This window comes from Anabrus simplex, chromosome 2 (genome assembly GCF_040414725.1).
Source record: "Anabrus simplex isolate iqAnaSimp1 chromosome 2, ASM4041472v1, whole genome shotgun sequence".
NCBI classification, from domain to species: Eukaryota; Metazoa; Arthropoda; class Insecta; order Orthoptera; family Tettigoniidae; genus Anabrus; species Anabrus simplex.
The window spans coordinates 480,598,966-480,621,865 of NC_090266.1; the positions used below are offsets into that span (position 1 = coordinate 480,598,966).

At 39.1% G+C, this 22,900-nt stretch overlaps 1 protein-coding gene across 1 annotated transcript in view; it reads left to right on the forward strand.

The window, feature by feature from the left end:
- The window catches only part of LOC136862892 (uncharacterized), a 330,052-nt gene that overhangs the window by 233,166 nt on the left and 73,986 nt on the right, over window positions 1-22,900 (forward strand). The window contains exons 7-8 of the mRNA XM_067139172.2: window positions 4,719-4,858; window positions 9,520-9,659. Of these exons, the coding sequence (XP_066995273.2) occupies window positions 4,719-4,858; window positions 9,520-9,659 (280 nt within the window). The remainder of the gene's footprint in view (window positions 1-4,718; window positions 4,859-9,519; window positions 9,660-22,900) is intronic.

The following is a 22,900-nucleotide window of genomic DNA, read 5'->3' on the forward strand; positions in this document are numbered from 1 at the left end:
GTAACTATAGCCGCGCCACTCTGTTTGCACCGAGAAGGAACAGCGTTCCATAATCCGATTTGTGCAGTCTGAGGATGTACCAGGAGCGGAAATTGATAGAAGACTATCAGCACAGTACTGGGACAGTGTTTTGCCACAGCAGATGCTTCCATTCCATGCTGTGACGTTTGTTCTCTGGTTCGAAGTAGTAAACCCATGTTTCATCTCCAGTGATGATCCATTTCAGAAACGTTTCACTTTCGTTAGCATGATGGTCCAGCAGGTGCTGAGAGATTCTCACACGATTGAGTTTCTGCTCTTCATTGAGTTGTTTTGGAACCCATCTTGAACAGGATTTCTGAAAGTTAAGCCTGTTATGCACGATTTCATATGCAGAACCATGGCAAATGTGCATATGGTTTGTTACGTCATCGACAGTCACTCATCTGTTATTCAGGATCATATCACGCCCTTGTTCAACATTGGCATCAGTTACGGCTGCAGATGGACGCCCGAATCTTTGCTCATCCTTCATGCTCGTGCAACCCCTTTTGAACTGTTCAGTCCACTGGTAAACACTTTGCTGTGGCAAAACATTGTCCCCATATAGTGCTGAAAGTCTTCTATGAATTTTCACTCCTGGTACACACTCAGACCACTCAAAACGATTAAGGAACACTGTTCTTCCTTGGTGCAAACAGAGAGTGGCGAGCATCTTCACGTCGCAACAGCGCAAGTTGTATTGATCTGATAGTGCTGAAACCTACCACAGACGTAGACAATGGTGCCATCTAGCGGCTGGTGAGCACACAGTGCCATAGAGCCTAATCTAAAGACAATTTGAGCAAAATTGCAGATGCTTACTGACTTGCCTACGTAGATAGCCCGATACACCAGTTTCTCTATACAACAGGTAACTGTACCTGTTGTGAATAACTATGAAATTAAAGCCTCAAAGTTGATAGTTCAGATCTGTCATTTGTAGAGGTTCATAGTAAAGGGCTGTAAAGCTATTTTTTATGTGGAATAATGCCATCTTTATGTTTTTCATACGAAATAATAGCAAAGTTATTCAGATTTTCGTACAGAAATCTAATATTTTGATTCACTGTAAAATGGGACACTCCTTTTCAGATTTTCTGTCATTTGTATCACAGATGGGTGTTTCAGAGGTTAAGTCGCTCACTTTCATTGCTCACACAGCACCTGAATTTTTCCACTCATCCATAATCACATAAGTAATCAGGAATTCTGTAGAATGCCTATAGAGATATATATGAATTCTAACAGTATTTTGAACATTAAATAGTTACCACATTTTCCATGACCAAATATTACTAGCAACATAGAAATGCTGGGTACAAACCAAACATACCATTCAGAGGAGAGAATCTACAGTATTTTTGTAACCCAAAATACCTGGGAGTCACCCTGGCCAGGTCCTTGACCCACAAGAATCAACTCTATAATGTGTCAGCCAAGGTCAAGACCGGGAATAACATCTTTCAAAAGCTGGCAGGTACATTCTGGGCTGCTAATGCTCAAATCCTGAGATCCGCTGCTCTTGCACTTTCTTATTCTGTCGCTGAATATTGCTGCTCTACCTGGCTTAACAGTGCTCGCACTCGATTAGTAGACACCCAGCTGTACCAAGCAATACCGAGCTCGATAGCTCCAGTCGCGTAAGTGCGGCCTGTATCCAGTATTCGGGAGATAGAGGGTTCGAGCCCCACTGTTGGCAGCCCTGAAGATGGTTTTCCGTGGTTTCCCATTTGCACACCAGGCAAATGCTGGGGCTGTACCTCAAATAAGGCCACGGCCGTTTCCTTCCCAGCCCTAGCCATTTCCTGTCCCATCGTCGCCGTAAGACCTATCTGTATCGGTGCGACGTAAAGCCAATAGCAAAAAAAAAATGTACCAAGCAATGCGTATCATTACAGGATGCATCCGACCAACTAACACACTGGCTTCCCACTATAAGCCACATACCACCTCCACCCCTAAGAAGATTACAGTCACTGCTTAACTTATGGAAGAAAGTAGAAAAGAATCCTCACCTCCCTATTCATTCTGACATAGCAGCTTCTCCAGCTAAACGACTGAAATCCAGACACTTTTCTTGGCGTACTGCAATGAATCTATAGGACACCTCCTTTAATGTATTGGATGCTTGGAAAGAACAATAGCAACAGCAATCCTCCTTACCACATCATCACATCATTGAGAACCCCTGCAAGTGCCCAGATTTTTTTTCCCTTCCCAGACGGCAGCGGAGGACGCTAAACCAAATCAGGACCGGCCAAGGTAGATGTGGAGCAACTCTCTTCAAATGGAGATGGAAGACATCATCACAATGTGACTGCGGAGAAGAGGAGCAGACAGTGGATCACATTGCATTTGAGTGTCCTTTGCACGCTTATAGAGGCTCTGTAGAGGACTTACACTGTGTCTCAAGCGAAGCTCTTTTCTGGCTCTCAGCTTTTGACGTGGAACTTTAGTTATGAACTTGAGATGGTAGTTGTACATATTGTATATAAAATTGTATTTATCACACGCTAAATAAATAAAATAACTAGGAACATCCATTGCACCACTGTACGAGATAGCCAAGTATTTACAAGTTGTCCCTACTCCATTTTAACCTGTGACACAGAACATACATTTTGTTGATGCTCATGGTGCTTGTTTCCATTAGAGTAGGATTAAATGAGACTACGTAGATGGACTTATGGTACAATCTTAGGGTACATTAAGACTGAATAAACCGAGCTCGATAGCTGCAGTCGCTTAAGTGCAGACAGTATCCAGTATTCGTGAGATAGTGGGTTCGAACCCCACTGTTGGCAGCCCTGAAGATGGTTTTCCGTGGTTTCCCATTTTTACACCAGGTAAATGCTGGGTCTGTACCTTGATTAAGGCCACGCCCACTTACCTCCCTCTCCTAGCCCTTTCCTTTCCCATCGTCACCATAAGACCTATCTGTGTCGGTGCGACGTAAATCCAGTTGTAAAAATAAAGACTGAACATGGTAAAAGTGTCCCAAGGAGCAAAGACGTTTCAACAGGATAAGATATTTGAGGAATCATTATCCAGAATGATGATATTGCTCTTAAGTCCTTCATTAGGACACATTCAGCAGACGCAAGTACAACTTTTTCAAAACTTCAAAACATTGGATGAAGCTGTGTGTAATGCTAACTTCAATAGGGGGCACCAAATGTATGTCGTAGATTACCTAGGAACATTATAGACCCAGCCGTGGAATCAGAGCAAAAGAGGAGTAGATACTGGAAATGATATGGTTAGACTTAATTTTCCAGTTTCTCTGCGGTAAGCAATTAAACCACACTGCTTATTGCTAATTGAAGATTGTGGAGGTACACTACTTATTTCACTGAATGAGGGGAGGGGTGTGACCAGCACAGTGGTTCAGCTGTTAGCTTTCAATCCAGGTGTCTGAAGCTAGATTCCTGGGTAGTTCCACATTTAAATATTCAGCTGACAAATCATTTGGTGTCAGGCAGAGCGTCTGTTCCTAAATCTTTGTCCAGAGCCAAAAATTAGCGAAGTTGGCTACAGAAATACCCAGGAAGAACCTAATAAAGTTTTATGATTAATTCACAAGAGCTTGTAAACCAGACTATCAACTCTGAAAAGTAAGAAATTCCTCATGAAACGTGGAAAATTTTACTACAGGAGCTGTTGATGGAAGCTTATGGCTAAAATTTTATCGCACTACCTGTTGCTAGAAGTTAATAATTGTCTGTCTCATACTCGAGTTTTTGATTAATTTTAAACATTTAAGGAGGGGATGGAACAGATCAGATACAGTTGTCTTTGCTCCTCAGAACACAAATATTGAGAAAAGTTGGTTGTAGTCCGAGCAAAGAGAATGGAATCTTGGACTGATTAGATAGTCCAAATGAGAGTAAGAATTTTCTGTCTCTCTCTTGCTATCCATAAAGATTTGTGAATGGAATAATTATACTCTCTCACTTGCAGGCCGGGGACATTGGGTACAGTATGTAGGTATGAATTTAATGGTACAGCTAGCCACATTACATTACTATCTTCACTGACAGATTCATGGTAAAATGTGTTAAGATGATGTTTACAATAACGGTGCAAGTAGTTCTGACAGATGTACTTGCATGTGGAAAGGAAATCTTTGAAGCAGTTCATGAATGAAAGATGGAATCTCTTACATTTTAAGATTTTGCAGTAATTAGTTTATTCATCCATATCATGTTCACTAGTTTTGACATTATTTCACCATTGTTTCTAGTAGATGTGTTTTGAAATAGATTTTTTGGTACGGAGGAAGTTGGTAAAGCATGTTGAACTACAAGTTAAAGGGACTCGGGCTGTGGCAGTGGTAGTCATTATATTCATTGTATCCTGTTGTATCGGGCAAATTCTCTAAGAGTATGGGAGCATGATAGCCAAGTGGCATTGTCACTGGCTTTTCACCTAGGCAGATGCAGTTCGAATTCCAACCAGTGTATGTAGGATATTTTTTTTATTGCAACATCACATTCTTGTAGTCTTTATTTCATATAGAACTGCTGGTACTGTGCCAGTGATCATAGCATCAGCAATAATTAAAATTGCAAGTGTTTTGCTTGTTTTAATAAGAGTACTATGTGCTTAGTTTCGATGTATTGTTTTTGAAAATTTGAGTTATTCTAATTTAAAATTTTCTTGTAATTCTTATTACTGCCTGGTTAATCTAATTTCAGAACTGGAATTAATGAGCTAAGAAATTTACAATACCTACCTCGTTTGTCAGAAGCTCGAGAATATCTGTTTGAAGATAGAACAAAAGCTCATGCTGATCATGTAGGTCACGGGTTGGACCGGATGACCACGGCTGCTGTTGGTAAGCTCACAGGCATTTAATTGTATAATAGTTTTCATAAACGAGTTCCTTTTGATCAGTTGTGTGCATTTATTATAGGTATTCTCTTACTACCCTTTGCTGCCTACCTCGGTAGTGTTGGTCCCAGGAACATGTTCATTCACAGCTGAGGTCGGTGGCAGTTAAGGCTGTTTAAATGCAGCTACTCCATATTATTGATTGTCAGCATGTTAAATAGCTCCCATGGGACAAAATTCCATGATCCCCTTATGATGACCGGAAGCTGTTACAACAGACATTGGACATATAACATTATAATATTATCTTTAATTCTGTGTGGTTTATGTAGAATGTATAATTATAGAGAAATTTCTAAAAGGGCACAGCTGTTACAATCTTGGTTTCATCTAATGAAATTTCGTTGTTTGCTGGAATGCTCAGGTAATTCTGAAATTTTTGTGTCTTAGTTCTTGATCTGACATGTTCTTTCTTTATGTCTGACAGAAATCAGTCGCTTTGTTTCACCTACATAGCAGATACTACAAATGCATTCAATTTGAAACTCCAGAGACCTCTAATTCTATTGTGTTTGACTGGTTGCAGGAAATTCTTGTGTGTGTGTGTGTGTGTCTCTCTCTCTCTCTCTCTCTCTCTCTCTCTCTCTCTCTCTCTCTCTCTCTCTCTTCTTAGTATCTTCCCAATCTTATCTGTCTTTTTTCTGAAATATAGAGGTATTGCTTTCTTTGGACAGGTTGGTTCCTAATTCCCAGCATTCTCTTCCATAGTAGCCTTTCCTTTACATTGTTCTATTTTCCCAAAGACTTATTGAATGTTGTATCACAAGTACCCTTTTTTTCCAAACGTTCTGGTGAGGTGTTTTTTCTTTTCTTTGATGTGTTCTGCCCTTTCAGTGAGTTGTGTGGGTTTTTTTTTTTTTTTTACGGCGCACTGACACAAATAGGTCTTATGGCAACGATGGGATAGGAAGGGGCTAGGAGTGGGAAGGAAGCAACCGTGGCCTTAATTAAGGTACAGCCCCAGCATTTGCCAGGTGTGAAAATTGGAAACCGTGGAAAACCGCCTTCAGGGCTGCCGACAGTGGGGTTCGAACCCACTATCTCCCGAATTTTGGACACTGGCCGCACTTAAGCGACTGCAGCTATCAAGCTCGGTCAGTGAGTTTTTAGGAAAATAGAACAGTGTGTTATGTTCCAAGAAACACAATCAGTGCCATAAGTTATCTGCACAGCCTGGAAATGCTGTCTGTGTGAATGTCTCGTGCTGACCCTGCTATACTACGGGATGAGACACGCAAGGGTTACTGTCCTCCCTGCATGCTGCATGTCTGTAAACGAGAGCATGTTCATCATCACACCATTCCCATACGCCTGTAAAACCCATCAATGGATAATCCGATTGAAAAAACAGAAAGAAATAATAAAACTTACCCCAGTACAGTAAGTGTTGAAAATGCTCTCCCCCCGGGCGAGTTGGCAATGCGGTTAGGGGCGCGCGGCTGTGATTTTGCATCCGGGAGATAGTGGATTCGAATCCCACTGTCCGCAGCCCTGAAGATGGTTTTCTGTAGTTTCCCATTTTCACACCAGGCAAATGCTGGGGCTGTACCTTAATTAGGCCACAGTCGCTTCCTTCCAACTGCTAGGCCTTTCCTATCCCATTGTCGCCATATGACCTATCTGTTTTGGTGCAACGTAAAGCCATTAGCATTTTAAATGCTCTCCCTCTGCCTGTAGACAGGCATTGTAGTGCAAAATTATACAGAGCATATTTAAATGCCTCTCTGCTGCTGGCTCCTGTAGAATGGGATTCCTTTCAGTCTCATGTCTTCAGTAAAATGGAGGTCGTTTTAAGAAAAAAGCAGATGACTTTTATAGTAAATTATTACATCTTATAAGCTCTACTCCAATTTTTTTTAAAAAAAGTTTCAGAAATGAAAAATTGTAGTCTACTTACTGAAAAGGTTTCTCTTACAGTAAACTTATTCAAAGTTCCCTTTTCAGTTTCAGAAATAGACTTTCTTAATAAATGCCCAAAATCTAAATGGCCCAATCTCCATAACACGGTAGATATCATAACAGCTATTCCTGAAGTTGTCTAAAATTTCAAAGCTCCCTAACAAACAGCAAAATGACCTAAGACATGAAGTTAAAAAGAAACTTCTTTGGTTAATAAACAAAATCAGTACTGCCTTTTCTCAAAGTACTTGTAAACAAAAAGAATTGCAGGGAAAAAAATGAAACAGAATGATTTCATCATCACAAAGGCCAATAAGGGTAGCACTAAAGTTATTACAGACAAGAGTGACTACATTGCAAAAAACAGAATCTTTTCTAAATATAAGGATCCTACAACTCGTATTCAACAGCGCCTTTTTAAGACCCTTCTCAAAATCTTTTCTTTTGTATTAAACAAACAGGAAGTACAAGAACTGGTCAATATGAATCTAGGTTTGCTCACAGCCAAGGCCTTACCTGAATTACATAAAGCCAAAGTCCCCATTAGGCCTAATCATCAATATTATAGAAATAGTCGGACCTATAAAACTCCGTTGAGAAGGAAGCCAAACCTTCCAGTGACAACTTAGTCAAATAGGAGATAAAAAACTTTCCAGTCTGCCAAACACACAAAATTTCAATATAAATTATTACACTATAAACATACCTGTAAAAAATACACACTATGACACAAAGAATGACATGTTTTGTTCTGCAAGAACATTCTCAGATTATATCTAATCACTTAAATCATGCATAAATATATACAGTATTGTTTATGTTGCGTAAACTTGTCAGTAATAGAAAGTTAGTTGATAATACGAACAAGTACCTAGGTATTAACAAATTATGATTTTTTAAGTACTCGACCATTAACATAATGAAAACCCTAATTCTGTACTTATCTGGATTGCCGAAGCTTAGTCTGTTGTCTCGGAAACACTATTTCACGACTGCGGTAAAGGAAAGGCTAGTGGAAAGTTTTGGGCAAAGAATATTGTATTCATTGAAACGGCAATATGTACAATAAGAGCGCGACCTCAGTACATGAATGTAATCCCACAGAGCACATCACTAAAACTGAATTAAGAAGTATTTTTATGTATCCACATTACCACAACACATACGATTCATTGCCTTTGTTGACTTCCGAGGTATTTCTGCTTGTGAATACATACAAGATACTACTTATTATGCTATTTTGAAAGGAAATAATTTTTTCTGAGTTATGAGGTGTTCACCATCCTCAAGAACACTTGTTTTTACATAAGAAAAGGCAAAAAGAAAAAAGAAAAAAATCGTCAAAAATTTACTTACGAGATGTTTTTCCTAGCAGTTGATATACATCTGGCTTTCCCTTCCTTTGCAAACTTGTGGCCAAATTGGCTTGCTTTATGTGCATCGGGGGTTGTAAAGACTGCAAGTAAGACAGAAAGGACATGGATAAATTTTCAATTGATTCCTAGGTATGAGCATATTTGAACAATAAACGTTTCCTATGCTTTTAATTTTACAAGATTAGTCAAACCCCAACATCTGCTTGAGATATGCTGGGTCCATAAAGACACACATTTGCTTACACTTCTCTGGTCTAGTTATTACACTCCATAAGTTTACAATTTGACTTGTAACACTTCAATTTAATATTTCTCCCCCTATATTCTGAAGAGAATTTCTGTTTGGACTCTGGTTGTGGCTGTATTTGCCGCTCTTTCCAGGAGAGTTCATTAAATGTCTGTGTTCTTGAGCTCCTTTTCTTTTTTCCCCTTCTCGTATATATATCAGTTGTATTTTGTATTCCGTACAGAACCATTACTATAACTCGTAATTGTGTGTGGTGTTATCACTTGGATCATCAGTCCATAGACTGGTTTAATGCATTGCCCATGCTACTTCTGTATCCTCTGCAAACTTCACTGTCTTCATAATCGTTGCATCCTACATGTACTCTAATCTAATTTATTTGTCACTTAAGCTCTCCCTTCCTATTCTTATACTCTGTACTTCCCTCCAAAATCAATTGAATAAGTCTGCAGGGTATCATATCATGTCCTGTGAATCTCTCTTCTCATGTTGCAGTTTGGCCGAATCATTCTCCTCGTATTAATCTGATTCTCGTCTTGTTTTGTGAATCACTTTGCGCTTTTCAACTTGAGTATTTTTCTGTAGCATGGCATTTCAATGGCTTCATCTTTCTTTCTGCACCAGTTATTGGCCAAGCTTCACTTGTGTACCTAGGAACAGTGTTCCACAAAAGTCTTGGGGAACATCTTCACAGCATGGATATCAATATTTCAAATGTTTCATTTTTTAATGAAGAAAGACCCTTCTAGCATAGGCCATTGTGAACTTTGTGCTATCCTCTCCTCTTCCAGTATGTTATTCTCCTACCCTAATGGCAATATTCTTCTGTTTCCTTTGTCTTCGTATTCTAATCTTTTATTTACCCACATCATTGACTTCATTCCACAACATTTCTTTACTTTTCTTGTGGATGTCCTTATTTTTGCTTTGTACTCTCCTCCAGCATCTGTTCAGCCTCAGATGAAATGCATATAGTGTGTATTTTCTAAAATGTTATGAACTGTTAGCGAGTTTCATTTTGAACTTTAAAAAAATGCAATAATATTTATTGCTAAGCAATTTTTGCACTTTTTTCTTTTGCAGGTATTTTGAAAGCTGTACATGGTAATCAGACACCAGAATTCAATCGAATTACAAAAGATGTTGTAGCATTTTATGCTGGAGATTTTCATGAGCTGGTGGAGAAGTTGCAGCTTGATCTTCATGAGCCTCCAATATCTCAGGTTGGACAAAACATTTTTTAATCCACTTTGACTTCTTGTTACTGTGCTATGTCAAGTATACCTGCCTTTCTTTTGCTTATCTATTTGGAAGTTGATATCTATAATAATCATAAGATATTTGTACTAGATGAATCTCCACACTTTAGAAGAACTACGTAACATCATTACTCACTGCATAATTTATTTTCTCAAAGGACAACCCCAGTTAGAGTATGGTTTCAGTGTATGGGACCCTCACCAGGATTACTGGATTTGAAAACTGGAAAAGATCCAAAGAAAAGCAGTACAGTTTGTTTGTAGGTGATTTCTGACAAAAGAGTAGTGTTACAAATACATCGCAAATTTTGGGCTAGGAAGGCTTGAGAATAAGGAGACGAACTGCTCAACTAAGCAATATATTCCTAGCTGTCAGTAGAAGGATGGGGTGGAATGACATTAATAGATGAATAATCTCGAATCAATTTTTTGGAAGTATGAAGATAAAAGTTTTGATTCAGGTGGACAAATTGGGGCATACATTCATCGATGGGATGTGTAATTGGGGATTGAAATAATTTAAGAAAGAGGCGGTTTGGTTCTGTAGAAAGCTACAGCTAACATATAAAGACACCTAATCATTGACAGCAATAAACTGCTCATGAATAATGGCAGTACTATTGCTGAGAGAAATCACTACTGTTCTGCAGAGATATGACTAAACCACTTGCGCTGGGATAACAAGCAGTGTCACCCTGATTACAGCTGAAAGTTCCAACGGTAATCAACCGTGAGATGCGTAATACTAATCATTGACAAAATGTCTCCTATTTTACTAATGAATTAAGTACTTACATAACTATTTTTGTTATTACTAGGGATGAGAATTTGCCTATTTTATTTCTGTATACAGAAACATAGGCTTTTTAAGATATAAATCCATTTTAGGCTCTTTTTAGCAATAATCCATTGGTTTTATTATGCCTATTTAAGGGGTTTGTGCTTATTGGGAGTATAATTTCCTATTTAATATGTTTGGACAGGCTTTTAAAGACTACTTTTTTCCCAGTTGAGTTTTTAAGCACTCCTTGTGGAGGAATGCGAGCCCATGCTAACTCCAGTCTCAAATATAATCGAAGATGTGAAATGTTTTCTGTGTTGCTTCGCTATAATCATGGTTGTGGGGTGTGTGAAGAGTGTTATGTCCAGCAGGTTGTAATTAAAACTATTTTCACCCCTCTAAGGGTGTTTTATCGCAGTGTATAGAGCGTTATATACCTCTCCATAGGAGTTCCTGTCTGTACGATTTCTTAATGATTCTTGTCAAGGCAGAAGTCAAGCATGTAATCAAGTTTTCTAATACATGTGTTGGACAAAATAAAAAGTCATGTTGCAGCCATCTGTATGGCTGCCCTATAGGATTCAGCCACCGTTCAGGCTATTGACCACAAATTCCTGGTGCCCGGTCATATACATGTGGAAGGTGATACATGTCATAGTATTAGTGAAAAATGCAATAGAGGTTTAAAGGTAATATGGAACACATACATGACTGGGCACAGATGATGAGACAGGATGCAATGAAGCAGCCATTATAGTCAAAGAAATAATGTGAAGTTAGTTCCTTTACTTTGCCTCACTATTGGTAGGCCTTCTGCAGCATCGACGAGTTAATAACGAATGTGACCAGTGGAACTGGAGGGAAGTCAAGTGGCTATATTTTAAGAAGAATAAATTGGGCATTCGCTTCAAAACGCTACCCTTGATGAAGGTGCATTTCAAGAAGTAAGTTCTTTAAGGAGGGGAAGAACCAGTACACTTACACCACTGAAGACATACAATGCAACAGTACCAATATCTTTCTCAGAGAATAAGGATTTGTTATTTACTGAAGTTTGTGTCTAATGTTTTCCATCCTTTCTATCAGGCGCTCACTATAAGTGCAACTGTCAAAGAAGTGAATCCAGACACACTTTCAAATGCAAAAGATGACTAGTTAACGACAGCTTTAGCTATGGGTGCACATTACATGTTTACCTCAAATAAGCATACACTGCTGTAAAATAAGGGAGCTGTGTTGAAAAAAAAAAAAAAAAAAAAAAAAAAGTATGGCACTGGCTTAAACTAAACTAAACTAAGTGTGTGTTATCAGTCCCATTCAATATGTGCCCATTTTCTTTTCAGGTAACTTGAAGTGTTTTCTTTTACCTCTAAAATTAAGAGTAATGATATGTAATAGAACCAAGATGTATTGTATTACACTGACTTAAGTGTACAGTAATTTGCCTTTTTTTTAGTTACAGGTCTAACTTAATGATAAGTACATAGTTTGTTACGGTCTTGCTTTTTGATCGTCAAACAAGTTTGAGATGTCTATTTTTATAAATATAATCCTATTGTTATTGTATTTTCATTGTTTTGCAATATGTCCTAGAAAGAAAACACACAGAACTAAACATTTGCAAGTCTGGCCCCGGGGTGTAGGGGGCAACATGTCCGCCTGTCACCCGGCGGCCCCGGGTTCGATTCCTGGCTGGGTCAGGGGTTTTTGATTGTAAATGATTAATATCCCTGGCCTTGGTGTTTGTGTCATCCTTAACGTTCCTTTCCTCACATTCAACACACTACACTTCCTCCATTCCAATTACATGCAGGTTCATACCATATGGTACAAGTAGGTGCAAAAGCTATCTACAGGTCAACGCCTCAAACAAACAGCATTATTTAAAAAAACACTTGCAATAATAATAATAATAATAATAATAATAATAATGCTTATAACGGTAGACATATTTTAACATTATAAATGAAAGCTGGCATCCAAATATTTTAATATAAGCATAATATTGATTCAGCAAGCACTGCTAAACCAAAAGGGAAGTATTCATATTGGGTATATAGTGGTGATTTTGGGGAACTCCTCAAAATTTAAAATTAATTTATACCAAAAATAGCCAATTTTTTCTTGTTTCTTATCAACAGTAGACTTGATATTTACAGTGTGAATGATAATAGAAAGACATCTGGAAAGGAACAAGGAAATCATATTCGTATTTTTTGGATTTGGTAAAAGCGTATGATACAGTTAAGAGAAAACATGTATGGGAATGCCTACTGAAAAGGAATGTACCAAAATCATTAATTAACAAGATAAAAATATTGTATCATGAGAGTAAAAGCAGTGTATAAGTGGGGAGTGAAAAAAAAGATATCAAGCAAGGAAGAGCACTGTTGCCATTATTGATTATTATATTGATGGATGAAATCATAAAACGTGTAAAACATAGTATCAGTAGTGATGAAGTGAATGCTTTGGTATTAGCAGATGATGTGGTGATTTGGGGAAAGGGAGAAAAGGAAGTACAAAGGAGACTGGACATTTGGAGTGAAAATCTGAAGGAGTTTGGAATGGTAAATTAGTAGAAGAAAACTGTAGTCATGCACTGTGGTAAAGAGAAAAAGAGAAGCCAAGTGAACATAGACTGAGAACGGTTAGAGAATGTAGAACAGTTTACGTATCTGGGTAGCATTATTAATGGAAGTAATGAAATCAACCCAGTAATTAGTAACAGACTTAAGTAAAGGTACAACATGTTATCAAGTCAAGAGAGCTTTTATGGGATGACAAAGTACCCAAGAGAATGAAATTAACACTATATAAACTGTATTTCATACCAGTTGTAACATACGGACTAGAAACGCTCGTAACTAATAAGATAGTATGATCCATGCAGTAGAAATGAAATTTTTTAAGAACATGGGTTAAAAAGACAAGAAGAGATAGAATTCAAAATATTAAAATCAGAGAAAAGCTAAATATAGAACCATTAGTACAGAACATACAGAAAGCAAGAGTGAGGTGGTTCGGACATGTACGAGATGTGGCAATTAAATAACGAGACTAATGTGAAAAATGTGATTTATTGCTAAGTTACAATACACTTTTATCCCCTTCAACATACTCACCTCCCCTATATATACACCATTGCATACGTGCCTTCCACTGTTCAAAGCAGTGCTGTAGGTCATCCTTTGTCACCCTGCACAACAACTCTGCCGTTTTTACTTTTACGTGTTCCACAGACTGAAAATGTGTTCCCTTCAATACACTTCACTTTGGAAAGAGATAAAAGTCACATGGAGCAAGATCAGGCAAATACGGAGGATGTCCTAGCACAGGAATGCACTTGTCAGCTAAAAACTGCTTCACAGACAGGGCATTGTGGGCTGGTGTGTTGGCTTGGTGAAGAATCCATGAGCCGTTCTTCCATGCATCTGGTCTTTTCTTCTTTACTCTTTCCCTTAGCTTGATTAGGACTTCTTCATAGTATTGACTTCGGTCTTTCTGCACAATTTCGTTGACTTCCTGGACGTTTCCTTCACTTCTGACAGTCATAGGTCGTCCGGGACGTTCATCATCTTCAACCTCTTCCCAACCTTCAGAAAACCGTTTGTGCCACTCAAACACTCATGCATGTGACATAGACCAAACACCTCCTTTAACATTTGAAAACATCCCATGGGTGATTTCTTTAATTTCACTAGGAATTTCAGGTTAATGCGCTGCTCGAGTTTTATGGCCACCATGATCGCGGCACGACTACACAACAGCGTCCGCTACAACCAAATCCGAAAAGCAAACTAAAGCGGGTAGAACGACGAAACAAAGTGTGCTTGCTCAGGAAGGATCAAGGTCAACCACATTCCAATGACAACCTCCCACCATGCGACCACGGAGTAGAAGGGGCGCAGTCTTTTTATTTAATTGATGCACCTCGTAAAAAGAATGGGATAGGAATGGGTAGCAAGAAAGGAATTGCAAAGAGAAGTTAAGGAAAAGAGACCAGTTGGAAGACCACAAAGGTGGATGGATCAGATTTGGAAGGACATTAGAAAACCTCGTTTGGATGTGGCAGAAGTAATGGAGTAGGCAGGAAAAGTGCGAGGACAGAAAGGAGTGGAGGAGGCTTGTTAACCACACCCAGGCGACTGGAGTGGAACATTGATGATGATGATTTTCTTGTTTCTTAACATCTGTGTTCCCCACTAACAATGGGGAATTTCCATCAAAACAAACAAGGAACTATTTCACCTTGAAGTCTTCCACCCCTGCTACTTCCTAACATGAAATGCGAGAACTCTGTTGTACATACCCATGTCCCCTACCTCTCTCTGTGAATTGTTGGGACGCGTTGTCTTGAGATTGTGTTGAGATCTGCTTTGAATAAGTGTGTGTGGTAATGCATAAAGAAAAATCTTGCAAGTCCTACTGGCTGAAGCAGTGGATCACTGAAGATCACAACTTCACTACTGACTGAAAGGTAGGCTTCTGCCAAGTTTGGAGTAATTTAATTTGTCCCTTTTATTGTTTCGTGATTGAGGACTGCGATCGCATTTCGTTGTAGTATTTATAGGCCTATTAAATTTTGTGTCAGTTTGTTTTGCTGTAACACCATATAACCAGTGAACTTCCAGAAAATTAAGTAAAAATAAATTTCTGGACGAGGAGCTAGAACTATAATCTATTAGCTTCATAGTCCGTATTGATAGTTTAAGCACACAAGTATGAAGGATGAGTTCTCCACCTAAAAGTATTGATTAGGTGGAGAACTCATCCTTCATACTTGTGTGCGAGGAGCTAGAACTCGAGACGATTACAGCTGTCTCTTTTCACACAGCGGATGAAAACTAAAAATTGGTATTTGGAAGTATGATTCATTTTCTGTGAAAGAGATTTTCTTAATGCAATTTTTAAAACTCCCTTTTAAATAATTTGTAAGTGACTTACACCAGCGCTGTGTTCAGGCACTAGAGAATTATACAGTAATTCCAAATTATAACAAAAATTCCTTAAGAACATATTTCTGTATAAATTATCAATTGATTCCCTTTCTCCCACGTTATAGCTCAATATTCCTGGAAACATTATCCTCTCTAATCGTTTTTCTCCTTTTGTATTAGACAGTAATTAATATTATTTGTTTTACATCCCACTAATTACTTTTATGGTTTTCGGAGGTGCCAGAATTTTGCCCTGCGGGAGTTCTTTTACATGCCGGTAAATCTACCAACACAGGGCTGATGTATTTGACCCCTTCAAATATCACAGGATTGAGCTAGGATCAAACCTGCCAACATTGGCTCAGAAAGCCATTGCCTTAACCGTTTGAGCCACTCGACCTGGCGTATGAGACAGTTGCATGATGTATGCTAAGTATTAATGCCAATTAGCCCATCGGTAGAAATAGAAAGGTAAGATATAGGAACATTGTTGCCTAAGTCAGTATTGTTATTTTTCAGATCAAATGTGAAAAAAAATACCACATCATGTAGATCAGCGCAAAACTACAGCGATTGCTCTGAACTGAGTGCAGAAGACGGTATCAATGTAGCCTTTCTACCACACCCTCTGAACTGCGACCACCAACTATTTACTTTAGATCTGTGTACTGCAGTTGTGGGAGACAGTAACCCACTGCAAACACTGGAGTTTCCAGCATTTAACACTTACAACACTATGCCCATACGCGATGGTTGTGAACGGTGCCCATATCCCATACGGGCATGGTTTTCACCTGCAGCTGCACGTATCCCATACGGTCCCGTCCCTTGTTTGGAGGTTGTAGTTAATCTAGTGTCCACTAGAATGCAGCAGTTATTGGGAAGTTGAAACTGAAATGATAAAAAGGGTAGTTTCTCCTTGCCGTGACATCAACTGAAGCACTCAATATGCCGGGTGCGGACCGCGCCAAATATTTCGCAGTCAGCTATTTTACTGTACAAACATGTCCTCACTCCAGCTCAATGATAGTGATATCTTGGATATTTTATAGAGAGAAGTGGTTTCAGAAATAGAAGACAATGATGAAGACTCTGCTTACAAACGAGATAACATATCAAGTGATAGTTTGGGCAAGATTTTTATTTGTTACATTGCTTTCGAATACAAGTTTTTAGCTGCATTATTTTACTCCAAATACAAATGATAGAAATACTTCACCTCTCCAGAAATTTGGGCATATTTTTTCGTTTAGATGAAGAGAGACAGGCTGATGATTCACCTGTACTATGAAAAGAAAGTAATGTCAATACTGATCTGCATTTAGGGCAGTCGCCCAGGTGGCAGATTCCCTATCTGTTGCTTTCCTAGCCTTTTCCGAAATGATTTCAAAGAAATTGGAAATTTATTGAACATCTCCCTTGGTAAGTTATTCCAATCCCTAACTCCCCTTCCTATAAATGAATATTTGCCCCAGTTTGTCCTCTTGAATTCCAACTTTATCTTCATATTGTGATCTTTCCTACTTTTATAAACGCCATTCAAACCTATTCGTCTACTAATGTCATTCCACGCCATCTCTCCGCTGACAGCTCGGAACATACCACTGAGTCGAGCAGCTCTTCTTCTTTCTCTCAATTCTTCCCAACCCAAACATTGCAACATTTTTGTAACGCTACTCTTTTGTCGGAAATCACCCAGAACAAATCGAGCTGCTTTTCTTTGGATTTTTTCCAGTTCTTGAATCAGGTAATCCTGGTGAGGGTCCCATACACTGGAACCATACTCTAGTTGGGGTCTTACCAGAGACTTATATGCACTCTCCTTTACATCCTTACTACAACCCCTAAACACCCTCATAACCATGTGTAGAGATCGGTACCCTTTATTTACAATCCCATTTATGTGATTACCCCAGTGAAGATCTTTCCTTATATTAACTCCTAGATACTTACAATGATCCCCAAAAGGAACTTTCACCCCATCAACGCAGTAATTAAAACTGAGAGGACTTTTCCTATTTGTGAAACTCACAACCTGACTTTTAGCCCCGTTTATCAACATACCATTGCCTGCTGTCCATCTCACAACATTTTCGAGGTCACGTTGCAGTTGCTCACAATCTTGTAACTTATTTATCACTCTATAGAGAATAACATCATCCGCAAAAAGCCTTACCTCCGATTCCACTCCTTTACTCATATCATTTATATATATAAGAAAACATAAAGGTCCGATAACACTGCCCTGAGGAACTCCCCTCTCAACTATTACAGGGTCAGACAAAGCTTCACCTACTCTAACTCTCTGAGACCTATTTTCTAGAAATATAGCAACCCATTCAGTCACTCTTTTGTCTAGTCCAATTGCACTCATTTTTGCCAGTAGTCTCCAATGATCCACCCTATCAAATGCTTTAGACATGTCAATCGCGATACAGTCCATTTGACCTCCAGAATCCAAGATATCTGCTATATCTTGCTGGAATCCTACAAGTTGAGCTTCAGTGGAATAACCTTTCCTAAAACCGAATTGCCTTCTATCGAACCAGTTATTAATTTCACAAACATGTCTAATATAATCAGAAAGAATGCCTTCCCAAAGCTTACATACAATGCATGTCAAACTTACTGGCCTGTAATTTTCAGCTTTATGTCTATCACCCTTTCCTTTATACACAGGGGCTACTATAGCAACTCTCCATTCATCTGGTATAGCTCCTTCGACCAAACAATAATCAAATAAGTACTTCAGATATGGTACTACATTCCAACCCATTGTCTTTAGTATATCCCCATGGTGGTGCAAGGAGTGCAAGATTGGACTGTGCATAGCCCAGTGTTTTCAGGGCTACTAAGCCAAAACAAACTATTCCTAAATAGGTAATCTTCGTATTTAAAATGTAACTGTGTTCGTTTGTGGCTAAAATTGCCACATTAAATGATTAATTTTTGTTGTTTGAGCAGGCTTATTGGTATAACATGAATGTAAAAGTTTTTACCCATACATTTTTTATGCTTTTCATAAGACTAGCATAATTAAATTACTTTAACATACCTGTCAACTTTTACGGTTTGTGCATAAAATTTACAGAAAGGCAGTGTGTTTTATGATTTTATGGATGAACTATAAAATTTTACAATTTTACGTACCAGGTACTCTTTTTAAAATTCACACCAGAACAAGCTTCTGCATGCTGCTGATGCACACTGTGTGACCAAATATTTGATACATCGCACTGATTTATATTCTTCGATAGTCTTCGATTCGGAATGCGGGACGCATCCTGAATCCCAGTCAATCAATATCTATTTGTAGAGACTGGCTCTTGGATAACTGTACGCTTGTTTTTTTTTTTTTTTTTTTTGGCATTGATTCGTGCGATAACATTTACTGTCCTGTATAAGAAATTGTTTGTTCTTCACCATGAATTACAAAGCTTAGGTTATGTTGTAGTTACAAAAAACTTGTGAATTATATTTGTTGCTTAATTTTCTTCATATTTATTGCCACGTATTGCAAACCTGAGGTTATGTAGTTGTGGAGTAACATGAATTGTGTTTGTTGCTTATTCTACCTTATGATCACTGTTAATCTGTAATCATGAGTAAATCTGCAAAAAAAGACATTACCATCAGGTGTTTAGGGAAACCCTATTATTTGAGTTTTCCATGTATACTGAAATTGAGAAAAGGTGACAAATTTGTTTTGTACCATGTGCTCTTGTGATATTAACATAGCACGTGGCGGCAAAAACGACCTGACTAATCATGTAAAGTGTTAGACATATGTGTAATTTGAAATCTAAGGAAGAAAATCAGAAAATTAATGGTGGTTTTTTTCTTCTTCTTTTTTCCAAAGCTGGAGATAATGTTTACAGTGTAATAAATGCAGAGTGTTTACTTCATTTTTAGTGAAACACAACATCCCACTGATTGCAGCTGATCATGCAAGAGTTTTGTTCAGAAAAATGTTTCCGATGTCAGAAATTGCAAAAAAAGTATGGTTGTGTTCGCACAAAAACATGTCATAAACGAAATGATGCATACTGCAACACAGGACATTGTTACTTGTTTGCACAATAGTCCATTTTCTTTGTCGACAGATGGAAGCAATAATACCTATTCCAAGTTGTATCTCATAGTGGTTACTTTTTATGATGCTGCTCAAGAAAGTATTATAAGTACTGTTTTATCGGTACCGGCATTGGAAGGGGATTTGAGAGGGCACAACATAGGAAACCTGCTATTATCACAGAGTGCCAATTAGGAACTGTCTGGCATTCTGTTCTGACAATGCTCCTGTTATGATTAGACAGAAAAATTGAGTTCTAGCAGTTTTGAAAGCAGCTCATAACCTATTTTTGGTATTGGTTGCAGCTACCATCTAATTAATTTAGCTGCTGCAACTTTACCAGTTAGAATTGATGAGATTTTTTCTATTACTTGGAGAAGAATACCAAAAGAAGAGAACGTCTTCAAAATTTCAAAGTATGCATGGAAAAGAAACAAAGAAGTTGTTGAAGCATGTGTGCACAAGATGGTTATCCCCAGCTAGGTGTTCAGACAGATTATTAAATCAGTGGGATCCACTTCTTTCATTCTTTAAGGATGTGGTGGAAGTGTGTGCTCTAAATATTTCTGCCAGTTTATCTTTTTTACTATTCCCAAAGGACCCAGTAGATCTGATGACACCGGGCGAGTTGGCCGTGCGCGTAGAGGCGCGCGTCTGTGAGCTTGCATCCGGGAGATAGTAGGTTCGAATCCCACTACCGGCAGCCCTGAAGATGGTTTTCCGTGGTTTCCCATTTTCACACCAGGCAAATGCTGGGGCTGTACCTTAGTTAAGGCCACGGCCGCTTCCTTCCAACTCCTAGGCCTTTCCTATCCCATCGTCGCCATAAGACCTATCTGTGTCGGTGCGATGTAAAGCCCCTAGCAAAAAAAGATCTGATGACAAACAAATGAAGAGAGTGTGTGATTCTCCCTCCTGCTCCTCCTCTTCTGCCAAAAAAATGGTATGTTTTTTTAAACGTGACTCACCTGTTCCCAGAAATGTGAATTAACTACATCTCGTGAAGAAAAGCTGTTTGTTTCTTGCCTCTGACTTAAACAGGGCATTTTGTACTTCTTTTTTACATGTGATTGTTTCATCATTTGATTAGATCAATACTGTCCTACAGAGTGCTTCCCCACATATCCATGTACTGTTTGAATTAATAAATCGGGAAAATCGTCGTAGTTCATAAGAATCTCAAGAGATGGCAGGAGTAATATGTTTAGCTGTTAGTTGGTTTATATTTCTTTTGAAACTATTTGTAAATCACCAATAGCATTTGTTTGTAAGGCAGACACTATTTTATCTGTACACTCCAAGTTATCACTTAAGCAACATGGCGTCGGTTTATGTTGACGATAATGAAATTGAAAGACTTATTTATGATGATACGGATAGTGATGATGATTATTGTGTGGAGAATAATGTGGAGAGTTCATCAGATGATGAAATTGTGAGTGCAGCGGGTAGATTATAACGGGGTGTCGCAAAATCCAGTGGCGCGTATGTTGGTGAGCTTCCAGGTTCTACAACAGGTTTTCAGGCGACTGGTAATGTAAGTATTGAATGTGTGAGTATGATGTGATGTGGAACCTCCAGAAAATGAATTCCCAGAAATATTGTGTCATTTACCATTCACCACTCATGACCCAGAAATATGCCCCCCTGTAATGCAGCTCCAATCTTGTACTTCTTTCTATTTTTTACCCTTGGTTTCTGGAGATTATTAGTACAAGAGAATAATCGTTATGCCAGACAATACATTCGCAAGTTAGGTGTTCTGCAGAAGCACATTCGATTTTGTCTATGGCCAGATGATGGTATTGGGATGGCAGATTTAAAACGTACTATTGGCCTAGTCATAAATGTGGGTCTCGTGAAGAAAAAGAGCCTGTCACGTTGTTGGTCAACTCAGTACCCTAGTCAAGACACACCCTTCGGATACTTGCCTACTAATGAACAGATTTTTCCATATTGTAGACAACACATGCAGCAAGAAGCCAGGTGGCCTGGACTATGATCCCCTCTTCAAAGTTAGGCCAGCCATTGACAACTTCATTTCTTGTTTCAAAAATCGTTAGGTTCCAGGGAGAACACTTAGTATTGATGGGACATTTGTTGGTACTATAAACAGAACTCATCTGATTCAGTATCTGCCAAACAAGCATCACCACCAGTGAGGAATTAATCTTTTCAAGGGGTGTGAACCAGGTCCCTCATATACAATGCAGTTCAGTATTTATTCACCTGTAAAGTCTTGAAGTTCTGCACCAAGTGGTAAAGGATTGGGGTTTGATGTAGTTTTCAGTTTGCTGAATGGTATTGGAAGTATGTTTGGGAAGGGGTACCACATTGTTGTTCTTTAGCGTTTGTCCCGCCTGGTGGCAGGGTCCACTGTGTGGATTCATTGTCTCCATTTAATTTGGTCATGGGCCATGTCAGGATGTAGTCTTTCAGCTTTCAGGTCGTCGTGCAGTGTATCGATCCATCGCTGTCTCGGTCGTCCCTTGAGCCTCTTTCCAGCGACTTCCAATGTGTACGCTGACTTTGCCAGTGTATTGTCTTCTGCACGCAACACGTGTCCAAACCAGCGCAGACAGTTTTCCTGCATTTTCTTCTGGATCGGTGCAACGCCAAAGCGTTCCCTAATATTGTCGTTTGAAATGTGATTCAGTCTAGCCAGCTGTCCACCTAAGCATCTTTGTGTCCATGACGCTTAGTCGATGTTCTGCCTCCTTCGTAGCAGGCCAACACTCAGTGCCGTAGAGAGCGACGGGACGGATAACAGTCCGGTAGATCTTAGATTTCAGATGGTCCTTCATCCGACGGTCGCAGGTGACGCCCGTTGTCATTCGCCACTTCAGCCAGGCTGCGTATATCCTTGTTGACCTCATCAGTAAGTCTGCCATCGTCAGAGAGTGTGGAGCCATGATATTTAAATTTCTCTACTTGTGGTAGATCTTCACCATCAACGTGGATGGTTCCAACTTCTCGAGGATCTAATGTCATGTACTCTGTCTTCTTTTTGTTGAGGCGCAGGCCATATTGCGCTAGTCAGTTGTCCCACTCTTCTGTTTGGCGCTGGAGATGGTACTTATTCTCAGCAGCCAACATGACATCATCAGCATAGAGAAATGTCCATGGTATTGGCTTGTGCAGGTCTGATGTAACAGCGTCCATCACAAGAATGAACAGCAGTGGTTATAAGGCAGAGCCTTGATGTACTCCTACAGTGGTGCGGAAATCATCGGACGCTCCTGCGGCAGCTTGAACATAACTCCTTGGTTCTACGTAGAGCATCTGTACCCACTTAACAAGGTGCTCTGGAATGCTATGTTCTCATAGCACTAACCAGATTAGGTCATGTGGTACCCGATCAAAGGCCTTCTCCAGATCCAGAAAAGCGAGATGAAGAGGCTTATGTTTTTCA